General features: G+C 38.0%; 2 protein-coding genes across 3 annotated transcripts in view; one reads left to right on the top strand and one right to left on the bottom strand.

Annotated features, from left to right (window-relative positions):
* Window positions 1-22,317, top strand: part of LOC136852033 (uncharacterized) — a 25,592-nt gene extending 3,275 nt beyond the window's left edge. The window contains exons 1-4 of one of the 2 annotated variants that reach the window (XM_067126516.1): window positions 15,273-16,329; window positions 19,494-19,643; window positions 20,237-20,341; window positions 20,706-22,317. In XM_067126516.1, coding sequence (XP_066982617.1) covers window positions 16,041-16,329; window positions 19,494-19,643; window positions 20,237-20,341; window positions 20,706-20,833 — 672 coding nt within the window. In that variant the 5' untranslated portion in view covers window positions 15,273-16,040 and the 3' untranslated portion in view covers window positions 20,834-22,317. Of the gene's footprint in view, window positions 1-15,272; window positions 16,330-19,493; window positions 19,644-20,236; window positions 20,342-20,705 lie in introns of those variants that run through there. The other variant, XM_067126523.1, reaches the window with a different exon arrangement.
* LOC136852026 (uncharacterized) overlaps window positions 1-23,400 on the bottom strand; it is a 180,310-nt gene that overhangs the window by 26,421 nt on the left and 130,489 nt on the right. The window lies entirely within an intron of this gene.

Here is a 23,400-nt window from a genome sequence, read left to right as displayed (position 1 = left end):
CAAAACATTTCGCTCTTTTTCTGCACACTCTCACAAGTGTTACTTTCATTCTGAAAAACTGTGAAATGGTTAATCACAAATTACTTTAAAATACATTACTCACAAAAATCGGTCTCAGTGCTTTACAAACTTCCCCGGATCTTTTGTTCATTCCACCTTAAACCAGTCTCTAGAGGAACACTTTTCCGTCATAAGACCAAAAGCTCAACCTTTGCGCATGCACGTCCTCTGATGGCAGTTCCCATTTCTCTCAATTTTCGCTCTCCTTATTCCTAAAAAAATATTTTCTTTCGGCATCAATCTTTTCTTTTATTGCCTTATTCTGCACCGCATCTCAGCCCTCTTTGTATGCAGTGAATATTCTTCAAACAATTTTCCTTTGTTCTCAAAATTTCCTTTTCATCTTAAATCTAAAGAATACTAATCACTTCATACTGCCTAAGGTATCAAGGCATTAATACTAAACTTCCAATTTCATATCTCCTAACCTTTTGGGGAGAAAGGTCCGATGTGATGTATACATACAGTACATTACTGGCCTTATCTGAAGAGGCTTAATGGAGACAGGGAAACGAGGAAGGGAAAAAGAAGGGAAGAGTGAAGTATACAATGAAAAAGAGTGATAGATGTTCCTCCTAAAGGTATCAGATCATATGGATCACAAAACTTCGAAACACGAAGTGAATTACAGAGCAGAGCCTAAATTTCACTAATCGTCCTCTTAATTGCTATAGTTATTACTAGCTATTCCTGATGTCAAATCGATCTACTACTCCCATTACGCTTCTTTCTAATGCTGCATAAATGCAGCCATTCTCTTGAATAATTTATATATCAATATTTATCGATAATATATTTATATATGTACGGTATATTTGTAGGTTTTTACTCTGACCTGCTTGCTTTATTCCTGGCTCAGGGATCCACTTCTAGGGTCTGACTGACGGACAGAGGGACTTAACATAACAATTATAGGTTCTGACTGCAACTGCTAGGTCAGGTAGAAAATCATAAAGAAAATAGTTGGGCTGAAGGCCTTACTTCAACGAGGAATTGTTGCAGATAAACATTTGGTTTTACTATAACTGGGATATATTTACATTAAACGCTTAAATCAGAAGAATGGGAAAAATGATAGGCAGGTAAAACAAAATTCTGCCGAGTGATCAAATATATAGCAATTTTAAAATACTGATGATCTGGGGGTTTAATCCTCTTGAAAGGGACACTGTAGATTTGCTTGCAATGGCAAGGCCACGGCAAGGAGCACAAAACAAGTTGTTTTCACAGCTAACAACACCGTCTGCAATTGAGAATGCAAGCAGTTACGTAGGGAAATATAGCGATTTCGGGCGAATCGAGTGTTGCACATATGGTGCCAAGATAACTTGATTCTTGTGCCAGATGCTTACGTTAAAGTTACACAATGTAATAACTAAGTCAGGTCTTTGAGAGAAATCGCACTTAAGAAAAGAAAAATTCATTAAAAGATTAAAAGATACTTTACTGTTGAAAGAACCTCAAATCAGGACTTTGCACTAGATGGAGCGATGGAGGACCTCACCGAATTTCACCAAGAATGGAGGGATGATTTTACAGGGATTGCACTGGTGACAGGGGGTGCCAAAGGTGGCCACGGGGGATAAGCTCAAGAAGGGGCAAGCAAGGGGCAAGTGTGTAGAATCAGCTACCAAGAGGGGTTTCTGATAGCGAGGCTGCTGGCGACCCGCTTTTTATGACCTAGACGGATTATTTTTCCTTTCCTCTCAGATGATGCTTGGAGTGTGGGCGTCTGCCCTCGAGGGTCAAGATGGCGGCCCAGTCACATGTCGCTACCTCTGTTTTCTGTGTCAAGGCCTCGTGTAGGCCTTCCAGTCCAGGTGACCTCTGGCAACCACGTGGACTCAACTTTTCTCCTGGTCTTCATCCCAAAGCTGGTTCGTCCGTGGGGCAGGATTTTCGTCTCCATCGCCTTCACTGAAAGGAGGTTTTTCAAAACAGTCACCAGGTCTAGGAAAGATGAAGAGATTTACCAAAGGGGGAAGCATGGAGAGAATTAAGAAAGGGCTGATTTTCTCACACCCTTCCTCAGTTAGTTATCCGTATGAACAATACTATGTTTTATGTTATAAGAAAGCCTGGGTTTGAGTTGGCTTACTAAGAGGTCTCCCTTGTTACAACTCCCTCACTAAGTTGACAACTGCACCTTGAATTGGGTGAAAATGTCAACAACTAAGTTTGTCTTCCTGTATGAGGGAGGTTTGCGCACCAGTGTCATCGAATGCTGTGACCTGGCATGCAGAGTAGCTACCTTGAGGAGGTGCCACAGATAAGGGACCCTTGGCTGGAGGGCCTAAAGATGAAGGATTCATAACCACAAGGGTAATGGCGGTTGCAGCTGCTTTGTTAGGGCATTTTTCCCATTGGGCAGCCAGCCCATAGACCTTACAGGCAGTGCTATCATTCTTACTATATTCTTTGCTTGGCACTGTCCCAGTGGACGGAGCAGGCCTGTTGTTGTTTACCCAATGGCCAGAGTTAAGACACTGGCTGAGTGGCCCTTACAGGGCACTTCCAGTAATTCTTGGAGTGGCTGGAGGCTTTGCACACACGACAACATGCCTTACTGAAATCCCTTTTGGAGGGGTGCTTCGGACGGGCTCCCCTCTCGGCTTGGCTGAGGACGGTGTTTTTCTAGCCAACCATCTATACACCATTTTACATGATCTTTTAACTGACCTTCAGAGAGGCCTGGGTCCTTTCCTGTCTCTTTATAGAAAGCAGTGGACTCTTCAGTTATCCATTTAGCTGAATTGCTAAGGGTTGAATTTATCCACTATTCTGGATGAGCTGGTGTGGATGGGTTAACAGTGCAACAGTGGCACCACATGGGAGGGCAGTCCTGAAGGTTGTGCAGCACAGGCACAGATGAATAAGTAATGAGTGGCCATGCCAGAAATGGCACTCTGAATGGACCGAGTATAATGGAATGAGTTAAAGGTGGGCTTATAAGGGCTCTGGCTATAATAAGAGTGTCCTTTATGGCAAGGTAGCACTGGCACTAAGTGTGATGGTGTTCTCTTATAAACAGTGATGAAGGTTGCAGGTTTGGTACTTGGGTGCCAGGGGTTCAGAGAGCCAGTTATGTGGCACTCACAGTATGGATTGTGGCACTCTTGGTGCAGGCTCGTTACTTGGGAATCGAGCATGAGTTTAGGGTTTGTTCAAGAGAACGTTTGGGCACTTTGTAGTACAAGGTTAGGGCTTCGGTCCGAATGAATGTCTTGAGGCCCTTTAGGGTTGTTCAGATAAAATGGGGTTTTGGTTTGTCCCGGAGGACGAGTTTTTTTTTTTTTGGGGGCCTGCCTCACACGCAGACGAGACTGGCTAAAGCGTGAAGACAAAGGTGTTCCTTAGAACTTGGGTTCGCATTCAGAGAACGTGGGGTTTGGTTGTTCAAAAGAGTGTAATTTTGGTTTTATTCACGCACGGACAAGACAAGCTATAGCGAGAAGCTAAGGTGCTCTGGAGAACTCGTGTTTGTGCATGTTGAATGCTTTTATTTGGTTCCGAAGAACTCAAGGCTGTGCTTGTTGAGCGCTTTGATTTAATTCTAAAGAACTTCAGGTTTGTGCGTGTTGAATGCAGTTATTGTGTTCTGAAGAACTCAGGGCTGTGCATGTTGAACGGGATTATTCTGTCCGAAGAATTTAAGGTTGTGCATGTTGAACGCGGTTATTGTGTTCTGAAGAACTTAAGGCTGTGCGTGTTGAACGCGGTTATTGTGTTCTGAAGAATTTAAGGTTGTGTGTGCTGAACATGGTTATTTGGGTTGTTTGAAGAATGTGTTCTGAAGTGAATGTATCTAGGTTGCTCGAAGAACGTGAGGGGGTCCTTAAGTGAACGTAATTAGGTTGTTTGAGGGACGTTGTTCTTAAATGAATGTATCTAGGTTGTTCAGAGAATGTAAGGAAGTTCTTAATTGAATGGAATTAGGTTGTTCAAAGAACGTGTTCTCAAGTGAACGTATCTAGGTTGCTCGAAGAACATAAGGGGGCCCTTAAATGAACGTAATTAGGTTGCTCAAAGAATGTTTTCTTAAATGAACATATCTAGGTTGTTCAGAGAACGTAAGGTCCATAAATGAACGTAATTAGGTTGTTCAAAGGACGTGTTCTCAAATAAACATATCTAGGTTGTTCAGAGAATGTAAGGTCCATAAATGAACGAATTTAGGTTGTTCATAGAACGTAAAGTTCTCAAAGGAACGAATTTAGGTTGTTTGCAGAACGTAAGGTTCTCAAAGGATCAAATTTCGGAGGTTCAGAGAACTTAAGGAGGTTCTTAATTAAGCGTAATTAGGTTGTTCGAAGAACGTGTTCTCAAGTGAACATATCTAGGTTGCTGGAAGAACATAAGGGGGTCCTTAAATGAATGTAATTAGGTTGGTCGAAGGACGTGTTCTTAAATGAACATATCTAGGTTGTTCAGAGAGTGTAAAGTCCTTAAATGAACGAATTTAGGTCGTTCATAGAACGTAAGGTTCTCAAAGAATGAATTTAGGTTGTTCATAGAATGTAAGGTTCTCAAAGGAACGAATTTAGGTTTTTCGTAGAATGTAAGGTTCTTAAGTGAACGAATTTAGGTTGTTCGAAGAAAGTAAGGTTCTCAAAGGAACGAATTTAGGTTGTTCGTAGAACGTAAGACTTGTAAGTGAATGATTTTACATTGTTCGTGGAACGTAAGGTTCTTAAGTGAACAAATTTATTATGCTGAGAAACACCTAGGGTTGGCACAGACGAGCTTAAAGCTTCGAAACACAAAACTTAACCGGCCATAGATAACTGAGCTTTTCGCAGTACAGGTAATCAAATGCAAAAATATGATGCTGTTATGGGTCACAGGGCTTAGACGAGGTGATTAAATGCTCTCTAACACAATGAGTACAAATGCTTAAATCTATCATGCACGAGTCAAATAGTTTACCTAGGGTCATATGCTCAATGAAGTTTACTTTATTATGAGTTGTGCCTGACGGGCATGTGACCAGATACTACGCTCATTAATGCCAATCCACAAGGGTTGTGTGATCTTTGTTTTGATGGGGAAGTCGGACAACTTGGTGATCACATGGTGTTTATTATGAGCAAAATCTTGTTTGGAAAGTTATGAAAAGAACAAACAATGTGGCAACGGTTTTTCCAGCTCATCAACGTGAGATTTATGAATGGGGAAATCGCTCACTTACTTGTAGTTATGGGTAGTCAAAAGGCAATGAGGTTCGAGGTAGACAATGGCTCATGTGGCCGCAGATAAAAGGATTTTTCATTGACTCAAAACTTTAAAAATTTTAAAGAGGGATTTCTTTCTGGATTTAACTTAGCGCCTTTGCTACGACAAGCGAAAGAGAGCGATATACTCCAGTGAAGCGAAAATTGCTGGACGGGCTATAGTTTGTGGCCCGGATTTACTGTGTAGCCTAGCTAACTACTGGACGACAAATTGCCCATAGCACATGGAGGAAATAAGCGCACTTTACCAATTGAATTCACACTTCACTGCTGGCTAATCCTAGCAATTAAGGCATGCAGTCCATCAAGCAGTAGCAACAAAGCTTGTGGGTTGGAAAATACGCTCTCTCTTCACTATAAAAATCTTGTTAGCATGCGCTTGGCATACTGTTTCCTAACACTGTTCACAGTCACGGTTTTATTTGCACCTACGATAAGCTAAAAATAATAACACTACACTTACACTGTGGAAATTTGTTTGCCTGTGCTTGTTTAGGATTTACATTATCAAATTCGTTTCTGGTCTTGCATCCAGCCTTAGAGAAGCTACTGGCTGAGAGCTGTAAATTGCAAGGGGGTTCTTGCAATGATGCAGACTGAATCTGAGCATAGGTCGCCACTTTCAGGTTTTAATCTGACCTACTTACTTTATTCCTGGCTCAAAGATCCACTTCTAGGGTCTGGCTGACGGACAGGGGACTTACCATAACAATTATAGGTTCTGACTGCAATTGCTAGGTCAGGTAGAAGCTCATAAAGAAAATAGTTGGGCTGAAGGCCTTACTTCAACAAGGAATTGCTGCAGATAAACACTTGGTTTAACTATAACTGGAATATATTTACATTAAATGCTTAAATCAGAAGAATGGGGAAATGATAGGCAGGTAAAACAAAGTTCTGTCGAGTGATCAAATATTACAGCAATTTTAAAAAACTGAAGATCTAGGGGTTTAATCCCCTTGAAAGGGACACTGTGGATTTGCTTGCAGTGGCAAGGCCACAGCAAGGAGCACAAGACAAGCAGTTGTTTCCACAGCTAACAACACCGTCTGCAATTGAGAACGCAAGCGGTTACATAGGGAAATATAGCGATTTTGGGTGAATCACGTGTTGCACATATGGTGCCAAGATAACACAATTCTTGTGCGAGATGCTTACATTAAAGTTACACACTGTACTAACTAAGGCAGTTCTTTGTGAAAAAGTATATCTTAGTTTAACCAGACCACTGAGCTGATTAACAGCTTTCCTAGGGCTGGCCAGAAGGATTAGATTTATTGTACGTGGCTAAGAACCAACTAGTTACCTAGCAATGGGACCTACAGCTCATTGTGAGAAATCACTCTTTCAAAATGAAAATGAAATTCAGTAAAAGATCAAATGATACGTGACCATTGAAAGAACCTCAAATCAGGACTTTACCTTAGACAGAGCGATGGAGGGCCTCGCTGAATTTCACGAGGAATGGAGGGATGATTTTACAGGGATTGCACTGGTGAGTGACTTGAGGGGCTGAAGGTGGCCACGAGGGATAAGCTCAAGAAGAAGCAAGTAAGGGGCAAGTATGTAGAGCCTGCTACCAGTAGGGTTTCTGAGAGTGAGGCTGCTGGCACCCTGCTTTTTATGACCTCGGCAGATTATTTTTCCTTTCCTCTCAGATGGCACTCGGAGCATGGGCGTCTGCCCTCGGGGGTCAAGATAGTGGCCCAGTCACATTTGTTGCGACCTCCATTTTCTGTGTGAAAGCCTTGTACAGGCCTTCCAATTCAGGTGACCTCTAGCAACCACATGTTCACTGGTTTGTCAGTGAGGCAGGATTTTCGTCTCCATTCACCTTCACCTGAAAGGAGGGTTTTCAAAGCAGTCACCAGGTCTAGGAGAGATTGAGAGATTTACCAAAGGAGGAAGCATGGAGAGAATTAAGAAAGGGCTGGTTTTCTCACGCCCTCCATCAGTTAGTTATCAGTATGAACAATACTATATTTTATGTTATAAGAAAGCTTGGAGTTGAGTTGGCTTACTAAGAAGTCTCCCTCATTACAATATACATATATGTACACAGTTATGCTTAAAAATAACAAATGGGGCCGTTTTTTATTAGGAAACGACAGAATGCCAAGTTCTTTTGTGTACTGTAAACATCTTCGGGGCACAAAAATGTAAGAGTACATGGCACTCTTGTAGTTTCCCTTTTAAACCTTTCCTGTGTATATATATATATATATTCCTTTATATATAAACCTATATATATATATATATATATATATATATATATATGTGTGTAACTGTGTCACTATATTGTGATCGAAAATGATGATTAAAGGATAAATTGTATATTTTTAAGACATAAAAATATACCAGAAATGGGATAAAAACGATACCGTTTGCGCAACGGTCACTCTTCAGCCAACTGAATCAAAATACTAGTTTTCTTATTAAAAGATAAAAAGAATTTTATATCCAATATATATATTATATATATATATGATCTTCTTAATGGCTGTCGTTCGAGCGTATATATATATATAATCTGTTGTTGTTTCTGCGGCAAATGCCACTTCGAAACCTGTGCGGGATGAGGAAGACACAGTATAAATTTTATGGAATGACAGACTAGCCTGTCTGTATGTAGGTCCTCCTGCGTAAAGGCTTTATTGCCATCTAAGATTGTGCTTTGTCTAAGGCTAAGAAAAAGTAACCCTTCACCAAGCAGACTGATCACAGCAAGAGATTCATAACGCTTCCATATCACAAAAACTAAAATCAACAGCCCAGTTAATCAATAGTACAGGTAATGTTAAAGTAGCCTTCTCATTTGAAAACTCAATCAAATCCAAATTCAATAAAAATAATAGCCACAGAATTAATAGTGATAGTAATACATTCTATAAAATGCAAGCTCTGTAATTTATTTTATTTTGGGGAGACAGGTAGAGGGAAGAACATTTGCAAGAACATAAAAAGCGGTTAGGGGACTTCTCAAAACAGCGCTATAAACATTGCTTGGGAAATAATCACGTCATGGATTGGGAGGAGCTAATACTATATATAGAAGTAGTCACGTAGGCCATAGAAGGGTAGTGGAGGGGGCTTTGATTTTTGCAATACATTAGATGGCAATAAAGCCTAAGGAGGACCTACATACAGACAGGCTAGTCTGTCATTCCATAAAATTAAATTTCAGGCATACTGTGTCTTCTCATCTCTCCCCGCACAGGTTGTCGAAGTGGCATTTGCCGCAGAAACAACAGGCACCGATGCTGAAACCCAAACCACCTAGTCAACGTGATGAGCACCGTACGCTCGAACGACAGCCATTATGATCAAACGGTTGGCCCACAGATGCATGAAACTGCCAACATAACTGCCTAGTCCACACTGAAAGAGAGTTCGATGTTTTCTTGGATCGAGTATCACAAAATTCTTTTAAACGTCTTTTAATAAGAAAAACTAGTATTTTGATTCAGTTGGCTGAAGAGGACCGTTGCGCAAACGGTCACCCATTTCTTGTATATTTTTATGTCTTAAAATATACAATTTATCAATTATATTATTGTGGCTTTTTAATCATCATATATATGTGTGTGTGTGTGTGTGTAAAAGTGACCAGTATTTATATATATATATATATATATATATATATATATATATATATATATATATATATATAAATATATATATATATATATATAATCTGTTGAAGCTACAAGAAATGTTTAAAAGGGAAAATACAAGAGTGCTAAGTACTCTTACATTTTTGTGCCCCAAAGATGTGTACAATACACGAAGGAACTTGGCATTCTGTCGTTTCCTAATAAAAAAACGGCCATATTTGTTATTTTTAAGCATAAATATATGTACATACATGTATATATTGTAACCAGGGAGGCCTCTTAGTAAGCCAACTCAACCTCCAAGTAAGATCATAAAACACAACACACACACACACACACACACACACACACACACACACACACACATATATACATATATATATATATATATATATATATATATATATATATATATAAATACTGGCTATATATATATAAAATACTTAATAGATGATGATTGTGCAGCTTTCTGACACTTGATTACGATGAGAGTTGTATTATGGAATAAAGGAGAATACACACACAAACATATATATACACACATACATACACTCGTATACATGTGTATACGCAAACCAGCGTTATTACTTTATATATTATACTGTACATTACTCCCGCCTGTATTCAAATGCCATAGCGTCATAGTGTCATGCACAACCCCTAAAACCCATCACCGTAGTCGTCCTCCCCAGGACGTTCGATGACTAGGTTAAGAATGCAGTTCAAAACTTTTGCCACGGACTGAATGATCTCATTTGTCAAGTGGCGTGAATGTGCGTTCATCTACGTACAAATGTGTTTTTAGTCAGCCGCATGCCTTTTTTACGAATGCTAAGTCCCACAGTATTGAAAGTTGTATTTGTAATATAAATTTAGCACTCAAAACTAATGATATATAACCACTCCTTCGTTGCTTAATACATCTAATACACAACTTGCTAAGGACCAATGGTACCTGCGTTTACCCGGTACCGGCTGTTTCTTGGTACCTCCGTTTACAAGAGCCTCAGTCCGTATCGCTTTCCAGATTTCCATAAACAGGGGTGTTTTGCAGTTTCTTCAGATTTACAGACTGGCGACGGTAAAAGATAAGACTGGAAATCATTTACAATAGTACCACTAAAGTAATGATATAATACTATATGTTATACATATAAATTGTACACACACATATATACTTTTTCACATTTATATATATATATATATATATATATATATATATATATATATATATATATATATATATATATATAACCTACAATATTTGTTCCGAATGGTAAAAGAGGACAACTGGGCGAAATGTTCAATCCTGACCGGATTTCCGTTATTTCGTGTAGGCCTTCACGTCTGGTATTTTCGACGTATCTTCTTACCGTTGAGCGAGTAACCTTCTTTCAAGGCAGCACGGCCTTCTAGTTTTCCCGAGCTGCCGCAAAACCTCATTTTCAAAGGATAAAGAAGAACGGGAACAAACTCATATTCCTTTGAATCATTTGAAAGGGCTGGTTTTCATGAAATTATGTCATGAGTCATCATACCGACAATACCAGCTCCTTCATGGCCTATGCCTATGTGGTGTTTGGGTAGATCAAGGTAAGGGAGGGCTACCTGACAGGTGGTCTTTTTCTTTGCTTAAGGGGCAAGGGCTGGGGGCGGTTATCGTGTTGGCGGCGGACTCTTCTAGCCGAGTTCTAGTACAGTCCCTGGCCTTCTTGTCTGTGAGCACCAGTGGTTGGGAGGTTGCCCCACGTGTTATTGGTTTGGGAGTGGGGGCGAGGGAGGGGGGGCGAGCTGTCCTTAGTGTAATCCACGCTGTGTGACGCGCCGTCTGGACTGTGTGAATACGTACCCAACTCGGGTGTCAACGGATTATGACGCTTTTTTAAAAGAAACGTCATGTCAGACCGTCTCTATTACGAAGTGTAGTCTAATGCTTGTTACTTCTTAATGCTTTCAAAATCTACATTTACAAGTAGCTGATATTAAAAAGAAAAAACATTTTTTTTTTTTACCATATTCGCGTTGGTTTAAATCCTAAAGCAGCGAGAAATGGTAACAAAAATACAAGTGTTTTGCTATACTAGATACTTCTAAATGCAGTTTTAAAATTTAATTCCACAGTACATGAACGACCAAAAATACGCGTAGAATAGGGGTTATTTGTAACCATTTATTTAATCACACTTGCTTTAACTGCTAAAACTTACGTAAGAATATTTAGATATATATTAGTTATTTAACACGTACGCAATTGAGAGTAGCAAGCGCAGTATCAGGCGAGTTGCGTGCAAGACCACATATCACAGAAAGCGAAAGCAGAACTCAAAGCGGCCTTCCTCCATCTCATAAGGCGCAGCGGAAAACAAGTTCCTTTACTTTTAAGGACACCTGAAGAAGGACTTCCGTAGTGTTATGCCCGTACGTGAAAAAAAAGCAAAACCAAGATGAACATACAAATATAGTAAACTAAATTTCAGAATTTGTTTTAGAAAAATGTGAAAATATAGTGTTAGGGAAGGGAGGTAGGTCAGGGGATTAGTAGACTTCTTCCAGATACATTATGAAGGATCCTTTAAAATGTCCTTGAATTTATTCAGGAAAAAACAGAAGAATGTACTAAGGGTAACGATAGGAGTTTTTTTAAAAGAAATGTTAACCAATTCACGAGTAGTTATGGCATGTCATTCATGATTATGTACTGGTTTAAATTATCAGTGCAAAATGAGATATTTCACGATTGTGTGTGTGTGTGTGTGCATTAGTTCAGTACTACGGGTGTACTCTATACCGATGAATAAAAATAAGTAACTTAGGTGAAACTGAACATTCCAGCGACCCTGAATGCTAAAGCCTGAATGGGAGTCCTCGCGGCTGCGACGAAGACGCTGACAATTGCCACCACCTTTTTGAGAAGGACAGGAAGGATCACAATAATATTTATCACGATCTTATTAACCATACCACTAATTATACAGTTTCTATTAAAGTGGAACAATAAACGCGAAAGAAAAAATAAGTGTCAATTAGGACAATGGAAAGACCAACATCATCGTGACAAGTAAAATCCCCTGGGAAAATAACTTGTATGTATGTATATATATGTCCATGCTACAAATATAAGCATTTCATTGCGTTTTTAAGTTACTGACAAGGAAAATATAATTGCAGGTGTTTCGCGGTCAACCTTACCTTTTATGTACTGTACTATGTACTTTGACCCGTGTCAAATGACCGAATGTTGGACACGGTGAGGAATAAACTTACAATTACGAAAAGTGAATTAAATGCTAGGACTTCTTACACACAATATCCTGCCCCCAAAGTGTTGGTAAAGGAGCAAACGAAAAAAAAAAAAAAAAAAAAACAGCCATCGCTTCGCATGTTCTGGATTAGTCTGCGTTTTGTCAGTTTTTTATTTTTTTGGTCTCGTTTGCCCCTTTACGAACACTTTCGGGCAAGATATTGTGTGTAAGAGGTCCTAGCATTTAATCAACTTTTCATAATTGTAAGTTTATACCTCATCGTGTCCAACATTCGGTTATTTGACACGGGTCAAAGTTCATAGTGCTGTACATAAAAGGTAAGGTTGACCGCGAAACACCTGCAATTACATTTTCCTTGTCAAACAACGTAAATGCTTGTATTTGTAAACAACACACACATATATAATGAAATATATTGTATTTGTAGCGTGGACATATAAATAAACACACACATATATATATATATGTTTATATCTAAGCTGGGGACATCTGTGTGACATTTTAACCAACTGCTCTCCACGCTACCTTTGCTTTTCTCAATATGAGAAGCCAAGTAGCCTACTTATTTACTTCTGGATGAATTGCACGGGGTCAGGTCATATTTCCAACCACCATTTTTTTATATACCCTTTCATCTATAATGCACACACACACACACACACACACACACACACACACACACACACATATATATATATATATATATATATATATATATATATATATATATATATATATATATATGCTATGCTTATTTAGCGACCAGTTACGTCAGAAACATTGTAACCAGGAAAAACAGTACATGGATCAAGTAACAAAGAAAGTAAAAGAAGATTTCTCGCTTGTTGGAAAGGCAGGTTTTGAAAACCGGTTTCGGCGGTTATGCTTACTGGCGAAAATAGCCAGGTTTCTGTTACATTTTTTTCATCTTTTAATAACACTCCAAGTTGTCTCCCGATTGAATTGCATCATATTAAAAGCAAAAAATGGATGTTATATATATGTAATATAATATATATATATATATATATATATATATATATATATATATATATATATATATATATATTATAGATATAGATAAATAGATATAGATAGATACATACATACAGTGGCCTCTGATGCATTGAACTGGTACGCGGCAGTTAGTAGACTGTAGTAGATTGTAACAAGGAAGGGGCATGGGCATGGGGCCAGCAATTTCATCCTTAAATTTGTGCCACCAACACTGAGATAATGGGATTAATTAAAGTTTAAGGTATACATATATATTTGATTTATTTATATATAAATACATTTTATGTCACCCTTTATACCTGTGAAATCCTTTCCTACTTGAGTTCTCAGTTTTAATAATAGAAATTTTAAAAAAGGGATATGATTACTTTAAGCAGTAAGTTCTGTTTCTTCATTTCGACGGGCAGAGCAAGTTTAGAGTCCCCTCTCTCTCTCTCTCTCTCTCTCTCTCTCTCTCTCTCTCTCTCTCTCTCTCTCTCTCTCTCTCAGAGGCATGAGTTTCAATATATTATACCTCCTCATAATAACAGAAGAATATATGATAAACGAACTCATAAAATCTCAGTAACTCTGTTCCATAATTCAGTAGATAAAAATGACATATTTCCTTGAGAGGTTGCAGCAACTTAAAGCACTTTAAACTTTACGTAAGCAGAACAGACTGGATATAGGAGCAGCGCAGTGAGTATAACGAACACTCTTAACAGACACTCCTTAAGTAAACTGCTTCTTTATGCACAATGCAGAGACTCGCCTATATTGCATAGTAAACATTACTTACTGGCATTGAGAGTATTTCCATAGTTCCTGTTTTTCTTTGAACTAATAAAATAATGCTGTTTACATTAATATTATCTCCTTTCTAGTTCGTAATTAATGGATTTTGGTTCAGGACAATAAAGTATTGTAGAACATCTAATATTGGTTCGTGAGGTCAGTAAAGCCAGGGCAACCTCTCTCACGCCCAGGAAACATTCACACACTCACAAGCAGAGGTGTTAGCAATCCGGATGTCTTTCTTTATCCGTTACAGCCTCACAAGGACTGGACAAACGAGGTAGAATCATGTACAAAGGGCTGTCCGTTGCAGATGTGACTTTTGCCTTCAACCATTGTCAAGATATGTTTGCGGTTGGTTGTACTTAATCGTTGTTCTCGTTTTGTGCCGTCTGTCGTCGACGGTTTTCGTTTACTTGCATGGAATGTAGATGTCGTGCCGCGTCGGAAACGAATCATTGCAGAATGATCAGTGATGTCATGGCATGCAATATTCAACCTTCCTGAGCAGAAATAACCATTAACTACTGCTACCGCCTTCCTGACAGAGAAGCACATACTTTGTAATCTACTGACTGTTTCAGATGCATACTGCTAGAGACTTCAGCTTTACTGTAATGAAAACCTGTACATTTGAAATACATTAAAAACTACTTTGAAAAAATATGACGTAGCGATCAAGTGTAAGAAAACACTGAAGATCTATACGCAAGAGTTTTATAATGACATAATATTTTCATTAATTTACATGCCCTTCGTGCGATTTGTATAAAAAAATGTTTAAATCACGGAGCAGGCACCAATACATTGGGCATTATTGCCCAAATTAAGTCTGGCCTTCCTGTTCTTGCCACATATGCGTCTCTGGTGACCTCATCCTTCTTCCTCGTCCAAGAATAAGCTGAAGAAAAAAAAACATTGATTCAAATACTCCCGCTCCCCCAGCCAACACCCAGGTATATCCTCCACGCAGCGTTGCCACATGACAAGAGAGAAGTCTTTTGTTCTATTCTTAATTATTCTTCTTCACCATTCGGAGTGAAAGTGTTCAAACTACTACCACATTTTTAAATATCACTGGCAAAATTTAAGGGATTTTACTAAAATTAAGCAAAAAGCGATAATCAATGTTAGATTGATTACTATCGAAACATGACTCATATGTTCGTAAGGTAAAATGATTTCTGCAGAAACTTGACATGCATGGCCAATATGGTAATGAACTGAAAAAAAAAAAAAGTTTGGTAGGAATTTTAGCATGAAAAAAAAAAAAAAGAAAATCGGTCCAGTAAGTCAGTATTTACTGGCTTGGGTCTCGTGTTGTACCTCCTGGCCAGGTGAGGCGGGTCTGCTGCGAGGCTAGTAGAAACCCAGGTAAACGGAGGGAGACCGAAGCCAGCACAACACGCCCAAACAAACCTCTCTCCCATTTACCGTAACTTGGATACTCCTTCGTCTATTTCTACATCTTCTGCATTTCATAGTGGCAGTGAAACCATCCAGGACTGTTACCGTTATGTTAATTTGTGTTAGAGAGCGACAGATTAAGAAAATTTCGTGGTATAAGTAACCTTGCCACCTGTAGACGGCTGGGTGTTGAAATTACTGTGTGTGGATGTTTTGGTTGACGAAAGTAAGCAGCGCTGACAACTGCTTTTACTCTTTCATGTTTATACGTACAGGACTTGCATCAATTACAGAATGATAGCCTAAGTGTTTTTTTATAGTGAATATGGACGCTGTACAAAACTAATCACCACATAATGAACATTTGTGAATAGCGTGCGTTTCACAGGACTGGGAATGAAGTGAGAATACTGACCGCTGGGAGTTTAACAAATTTTGTTCTTCCATAAAAGCCGTCTGCAAAAATTGAAATATTAATGTAATTATAGGCATAGTGTAGCCTATAGATGTTCAAAGCTAATCAAGACTCGTAAACAACTTGAAAACCCGTATTATGTATTAGTGTCAATTAGTAAAACTCAAAATAAATCGAAGCGAGAGCTAAAGACAAGACGATAAAAAGCCGGAAATAGAAATAGATTAAATAGAGAGAAAGAAGCAGACGTGACAAGATGGTAGTTCCACCCAGAGAGAGGCGCACCACCTCAGGTTGGTGGGCAATTGCTATCCACGTTTTAGCCTTCATCCTGATCACAATCGGTATGTTTACCACGTACTGGCTACAGGCTGAGAATAAGGCCTATGGGACAAATATGGACAGAATAGGCCTGTGGACCCAGTGCTTTAGGAGTCTCACTGTTACGAAGGACGTGCAAAGGGAAAGATTCTTCGTAGGATGCCGCTGGCTCTTCGATCCCTTCACCACTGGATATGAGGACGTCAGGGAAATGTTGCAAACACGTAAGTCTCCTTGGACGTGCAAAAGTCGAACTTTCATGCTGAGGAAGTATTTATTTGAGCCTCTTGAAGTTACAGAAATCATCAAGAGGCTTCTAGCTCAGTGTTAGGGAGTTTTGAAATTGCTGTTTTAGTACAATGGTTGAATTCAGGTACTCAGACTCGTTTGTTGGTTGGAGTATATTTAGTCGGTCGTACGCCAGCACGGACCCTGGCACAATGGTACCCCTTAAGTACTGGTAAGATTTCCAAATGAATAAGAGGCCCTGGGTGCACCTCTGAACTCTGGAGCAAATCATAACCAGGGATAAGAAAATCTTCCGTTTGAATTGTTTTTTTAGTGCAAGCTTTCCCAGAAACCCTGCAACGGGTAATTCAAAACCTTATAAACCCTTAAAATCGTTATTTAATCACTAACGGATCGGGGTGGGGGCACCTGGGCACGGGCCCCCTCCCCAATAAAAATAATGACAAAATAATAATATTGAAGTTTTAGATAACATAAATGAGAAATATAAAAATGGGAAAAAATAAAAATCTATTATAGAAATAATAATAAATATTTCAGATATCAACTACTGAATTCTACATAAAATGCATGCATTATCCCCCCTCTCTCTCTCTGTATATCTGTATAGTATAGATGTATCTATATATATAAAATGTATTTATATATATATATAAATATATATATATATATATATATATATATATATATATATATATATATTTTATATACACATATATATATACATATGTATGTGTGTATACATATATATACACGTGTGTGTATATGAAAATTGGTGCCCCCCCATAAAATTTTCCTGGATCCGATAGTGTATTTAATTTATCTCCTAAAGCGGCGAGGAAGCTTGAGACATTGTAAAACGTTTTATTAGGGGATACTTCAAGATGATAGCATTGAGTAAGAAATTTTGTCATCTGCATCTAAAATATATATATTTATAGACTGATGGTTTCATACCAAATGTGGGCCAGAGAAGGAATCCTTAACCGCCTGCCCCATGGAACATGTGGGGAAGGGGCGCTTGAATGACCTTGCAGCATCATTGAAGCTGAACCTGGGATACTTGTAACAAAGACGCCGCTAATTGAAACACTGATAGAAATGTACGAGTTAAAGGCTACGTGTCATGGATCACCGACAAGATTAAGCAATCATACTCACAGTTACACAGAACAGAAATCACCTAATGTCATTTCCTCCGACTAAGGTTTTTCCATTTTCATTATATGAAGCAATTTTCGACTGAATTTTCTCACAACGAAAGTCTTGTCTCTATTATTGGTGAGTTTTGGTGTTTTGTTGATGATACCGTAGACTTCTACGCAAGAATGATTTTCTTTGCAGGGATTAGGAAATATCGAATATAATAGATAAACTGATGATAAGTTTTTTTACTTAACATGACGCAAGCAAGATTCAGAATCAAATTGCACTTTGATGAGATTAAAAAATCTGGCCACATTTAATTTCAAGATTAGATAAATTTTAGATGGATGCTGAGTGAAAATTGAGATAAAAGAGAAACAGGTACTCAGTAGCTCAAAAAAAAAAATAGTTATAATTCTAGAATGCTGTAGAGATAGCCTATATATTCCATCATTATTAAAGACCTAGTAAAAAATTTTTAATTTCTGAGGCAAATTTTCTACTGTACATTCATGCTGTGAATGTTAGTGGGAAATGAAAATAAAAATTCAAGATGTCTAAAGCTAAGTCCGCCTACATCATTCCTATAATTTCTCTAATCACTATTGTTTAATATAAGCATTAAGTATATTATTAAGTAAAAGTGTTAAGTTTGAGCATGAAGTACCCACGAACTTTTTTGCTGTCAAACACAAATTCCTGTTGGGTGGGGGCTAGTACCGTCAGCGAACTTCAACCCTTTTCATTCCTTTTAATGTACCTCTGTTCATATTCTCTTTCTTACATCTTACCTTCTACCCTCTCCTAACAACTGTTTCACAGTGCAGCTGCTTTGAGGTTTTCCTCCTGTTACAACTTTCAACCCTTTCTGCTCTCAATTTCCCCTTCAGCACTGAATGACCCCATTTGTTCCAGCGCTTGGCCTTGGGCCAAAATTATTTATTCCATTCCTAAAATACAAATAGAGGGAGATATCTACTATATTTATACTTCTTCTAGCGATGCAAGATCACTTACTGATTTCGGAGGTGCAAATCAAGATTTGGGTGTGGATATACGATTCGGCCTAATTCAATTAACTTAGATTTCAAACCACACTACTACTGTGATAGTCAGGGGCCAGAATAGTGTGTGTTATATCACTTTAGTTCAGTGCATGGTATGCAATCTCAAGCAGCTGATTCCAGTTATTTTACTTTGCTCCAGTCACTTCCAAATTTATTTTTTCTGTTTTATCCCATTTCTGAATTTTTTTTTTACATTTACCTAGTTTCTTTGTTTCTTTGGTTGTGTAATGTTTACCATTATTAAAAATGTTATGTCAAGTTTGCGATCCTCTTCGAACACCCTAAAAGTCATATGCGATAGAATAGGATAAATTTTCATGAAATTCTAACTCGTTTCGGGGATTAAGGGATTAAGTTTTCCCTAAGTCGTGACTATTAAAAAGCCTAAACTAGGTCAGCCCTAAATAAAACGTTTTTTCATCATAATCTAGAACAACTGCTCACTGTTTACAATAAAGGAATAGCTTTTCAAAACCTTACACGACTAACAAAGCGTTTTGTTATAAATCTTGGCAAAAAACTAAAGCATTAAAGTACCCGAAAGTGTATTTTATGTGAATAAGCAATTCGATGCGTATGTGCGATTTACATAATTCGCTGGTCTTATTTGGTGTCCTGAATAATCTTACAAAAGTGTTACACTATGCCTCGAGCGTTGAGCTCTCTAATTTATATTTTGTAATTCGCAAACAAATAACAGCCATTTTTCCTTATTACTACTTTCTTTTCTTGGATATTTCGGGATTCTTTCACAATTATTCACACAAACATTTAAAGTCGAAGCTTCACTTCCGTTTTCTAAATGTGTTAATTCTTTCTTCAGACAAGGTTATCTTGCAGAAGTTTTCTTGGTAAGTCATTTGCCCTTCGGGCTTATTCCTAGGAGTGCAGGGGCATTAAGAGTACTCATTTTCTTCTGTCCGCAGCGTTCTTCGTCACAGTACAAGTCTTCTACACGTTCTGCTTCACTCTGTCACTGATTGGAACTGGTCTGACGGGGATCTTGGTCTTCTGCCCAGGAGAAGACTTCGAGAGGCCTGTCCTGAAGTTGGCCTACATTGATCTCTTCATTTCATGTAAGGATAATTACTGGTACCCATTTCAAGTGGTCTGTGTTGTGACAGAAATTAAAGACTTGCTCAATTCAGTTGTAGACTTCTCCATTTTCATGTTTGAATTTGATTTGAAGTGTTTTGCATTAGTCAATCGGTTCAAGATGGAACTCTTCAAGTTTTGAGCTGGTCAGATTACTCTTGTAAATGATATTGCAAGCTTCACTTTCATCTGCCATGTATCCATACGCGTTGATACAAGTACTGTACAACATCAAGAAAGCTTCTTACTGGAGGCTGTTTTCCGCCCACTGTTTGCAAGGTTTTATTCTTACTGTTTCTTTGCAAATGCGCCCGTCATTATACTAATGGATCAGTAAGGATGCATTGGTATCTGTATCCCCTTGCTTAGTGTTCACCAAAACATTTGAAGCCTTTTTGGCTTGCAGAGTAAATTCATACTAATTGTGTAAGCTCACAAAACTGGTTTCCGGAGGGTTGTTGATATTGAAAATGTTAAAAACAAGATTTAAAAGTACAAATCTGTAAAAAGGTAATAAGTATTCTATAAAGATCTTTGCAAATAACCACGATGCATCTCATTATTATTTCCACAGGGGTATTTGGATTCATAGCAGTCATTGTCTTCGGAGCAATGGGTGACAACAGAGACTGGATGCCCCACTGGGATCATAACCACCTCTCATGGTCATTTGGTTTGGGTAAGCATGACGACCATAGGTGCCTGCTGACACCTTGTACCACTTTTACAGTCATATTTCCTCAGGTTTCCAATAACAGAAGTTTAATATACAATTGAGAAAATGTGTAACCTTTTAAAAGTTCATTTGTCAAATATTTTTTATTTCTTTGCCATACTCTTCATGCCTATACAAGCACTACAACGGTTTTGAAAGTATAATTTAGGGTTCAAGATACAGAAAGAGGTGGGAGTCCTCGTGTCTCATGTTACACATGAAGATGCAGGACACGACCAAGATTATTATGCCCTTAGCAATGTATTTGAAAAATGGCCACAGTGCTGTGTCAGTAAAAGTCTAACAAAATTTTGCCTTTTTTTCTCAGCTGTTGTTGGCGTAGTGGCAGAATTCGTGGCCGCCATCTTGTTCCTCGTGGAATACCGTATTCAGAAGAGAAAGGATTCCTATAGACAGACCCACGGTGTCTTCACCCTCGAAGGGGCCAAACACTAAGCAGCTCAAAGTATTCGCGGATATGAGCGATTCACTTCTGCAATACATAAAAATAATGTCTGTTGCCTCAAAGGGTTCGTGACCTGGAGATCTCCAAGTTTCAGATTTTGTTGGTTAACAAGAATAGGTTAATAGAATGTATGTAACAACTAGGTTGAGGGATGACGCACTGCACTATCTTAATTCGTATTCCATGAAGGTAACTTGTATTAAAGTATAATCCACACGTTGATAGTAAGAATTTTAAACAAATTTCAAAGACGTGAGTTTGTGTCGTATATACAGGAATCACTACAAACCCCAGTATTAACATGTTGAATTTCCTCAAAACTTGTTATATTTCAGGAAAACTTTCAACTAATATAAGCACTCGTTAAAATCTGGAGAGCATTCCACAAGGCCACTTTCTTGAACAGTATTTCATAAGGGCTGTTAATTTTTTTCACATTAAAGTGCTCATGTTTATCTTTGAGAGTGCACTTCCCACCAAAGCACCAATACCAATCGTTCCGGTGTGGATTTTCAGTGACGTTAGTGGTGTGTTCAATGGCGCGGTCGTTCACCCTCTGAACAAATTTCATTTAGTGAATGTTTATTTTATTCCTGTCGCAATGAAGACCACTTAAAACATGGCAATGTCCATGAAGCCTAGTTAAGTTTCCAGTGCATTTTTTTAAGTAGTACTCTTAGTGTTGTTAATAGTCTGTCTGGCTTACAGTTGCGTTGTTCTTTCTCGAACTGTCTAGCATTCGTTCACTTCTTGTTTCGAGTTTAAACGCTATACAGGATTCTAGATGATCTTACAGTCGCAGATTTTCCCCTTTTAATGTTGTGTCTACTTTAGTTTAAATGAAAAGGTTTCAAGTGTTCAAAGCCCACAACTGATGACGGGTCCAGTGTTTTAATGAAAGGTGGAAATGCGTGCTTTGTTGCCAGGAAATTTCCCCGAGTAGGTTTTTTTGAGAGGTTGTCTCCCGAAACTTTGATTGATGAAGACTGTAAGTTGGGTGAAAGACGGGACTAAGTCAATTTGTTCCCCTTTTCGGCCTCATTTTCTTTTCAAACAAACACTGCCACTTTTCCCTCTTGCTTTCCGTTTAGCTGTAGACGTGATGCAGTGTGGTCTTTCATGAGTGCAGGCAGTCGATGATAGTTTGCAAAATGATTTTTTTTTTTTTACTACAAGAGACCGGAACAGACAAGTGAAATACCTCTGGCTCACCATTGCCCGGTCAGTTAAGAAAAAATTAAAATTGAATAATTAACTAATCTTACACACGTACTCAACCCTAACTGAGATAATAGCGTCCTATTTGGGAACAAACCTCAAAGGACTATTTTTCCTTAATAATTTAAGCGTTCCACGCTACATAACGAAGATGTTACTTCTGCCGAAACTCACTCCTACTTAAAATGAGGAACAACCCCTATTATTATGCCTAAGAACCGTGTACTATTCAACTAAAGCCAAGACTTCGAATTATGACGAATATTAAGAATTATGACGAATATTAAGATATGTATGTTTTTAATATATAATATATATATATATATATATATATATATATATATATATATATATATATATATATATATATATATATATATATATATATATATATATATATATATATATATATATATGCACACGCTACGTTTTGGCGTATAGTTCGCACATACATTTACTTAATGGAAAATTAGCCAAAGATGAGGTTATAATTCCTGTACCATTACTGTTTGCAATAATGGTTGCACGTTAACCGGGCCAGCTGTACAACTTCACCCGGAAGTGGCATCGCCCAGAGGTCTTCTCTCGTTGTCTGTGTTTGTGAGACGAAGTAGGATTAGTGAGTAAACCTCTTGTACATAGGTAAGTTTTAGTTGTGCAGTCGCACTGCGTTATTGCAATGTGATTAAAGGCCGTTCCAATATGTAACTTAATCCGTCCATAATGTAGCTTTCATCCGTCCGTATGTTGAAAAATGGCCGTCCTTTCTACTCACACCTTGCAAATCCAACAAGTTAGAGCTGAATATCTCATCAATCTTCGTAATAATGAGTCTAATGACTGGGGCCTGGGGAAATATTGCATTTTAATTCAAACCATTTTTTAAATGTTGACAATAACAAGGTCTGCCAGGTTAGACAAAGAAGAAATCATTACACAAGTATAAACTGGAACATTCAAGTAATTTTTTTTTTATAAAGTAAAAGTACTTTCTGTACTGCGCGTGTATGCGTTAAGCACAGTAATTAGATCCTGTACGTATGATATGGTCCCTAAAACCTCAAGAACATTTCAGAGCCGCTTTGATCCTATATATATATATATATATATATATATATATATATATATATATATATATATATGTATATATATATATATATATATATATATATATATATAATATCTTGTGTTCAAATCTTTCATCATCATAATTCTACAGTATGTCCAAATGCCGGTGGTGATATTCAGTTCTCAGTTAGGCCAAACTGTATCAAAAGCACAAAGACTACTATTCAGTGCCAATGACAGAACCTGAAAGTGATTTTGTTACATACAATGT

The sequence above is a fragment of the Macrobrachium rosenbergii genome, chromosome 3 (assembly GCF_040412425.1).
Source record: "Macrobrachium rosenbergii isolate ZJJX-2024 chromosome 3, ASM4041242v1, whole genome shotgun sequence".
In the NCBI taxonomy this organism is placed as follows: domain Eukaryota; kingdom Metazoa; phylum Arthropoda; class Malacostraca; order Decapoda; family Palaemonidae; genus Macrobrachium; species Macrobrachium rosenbergii.
This window is presented reverse-complemented; position numbering and strand designations above follow the sequence as displayed.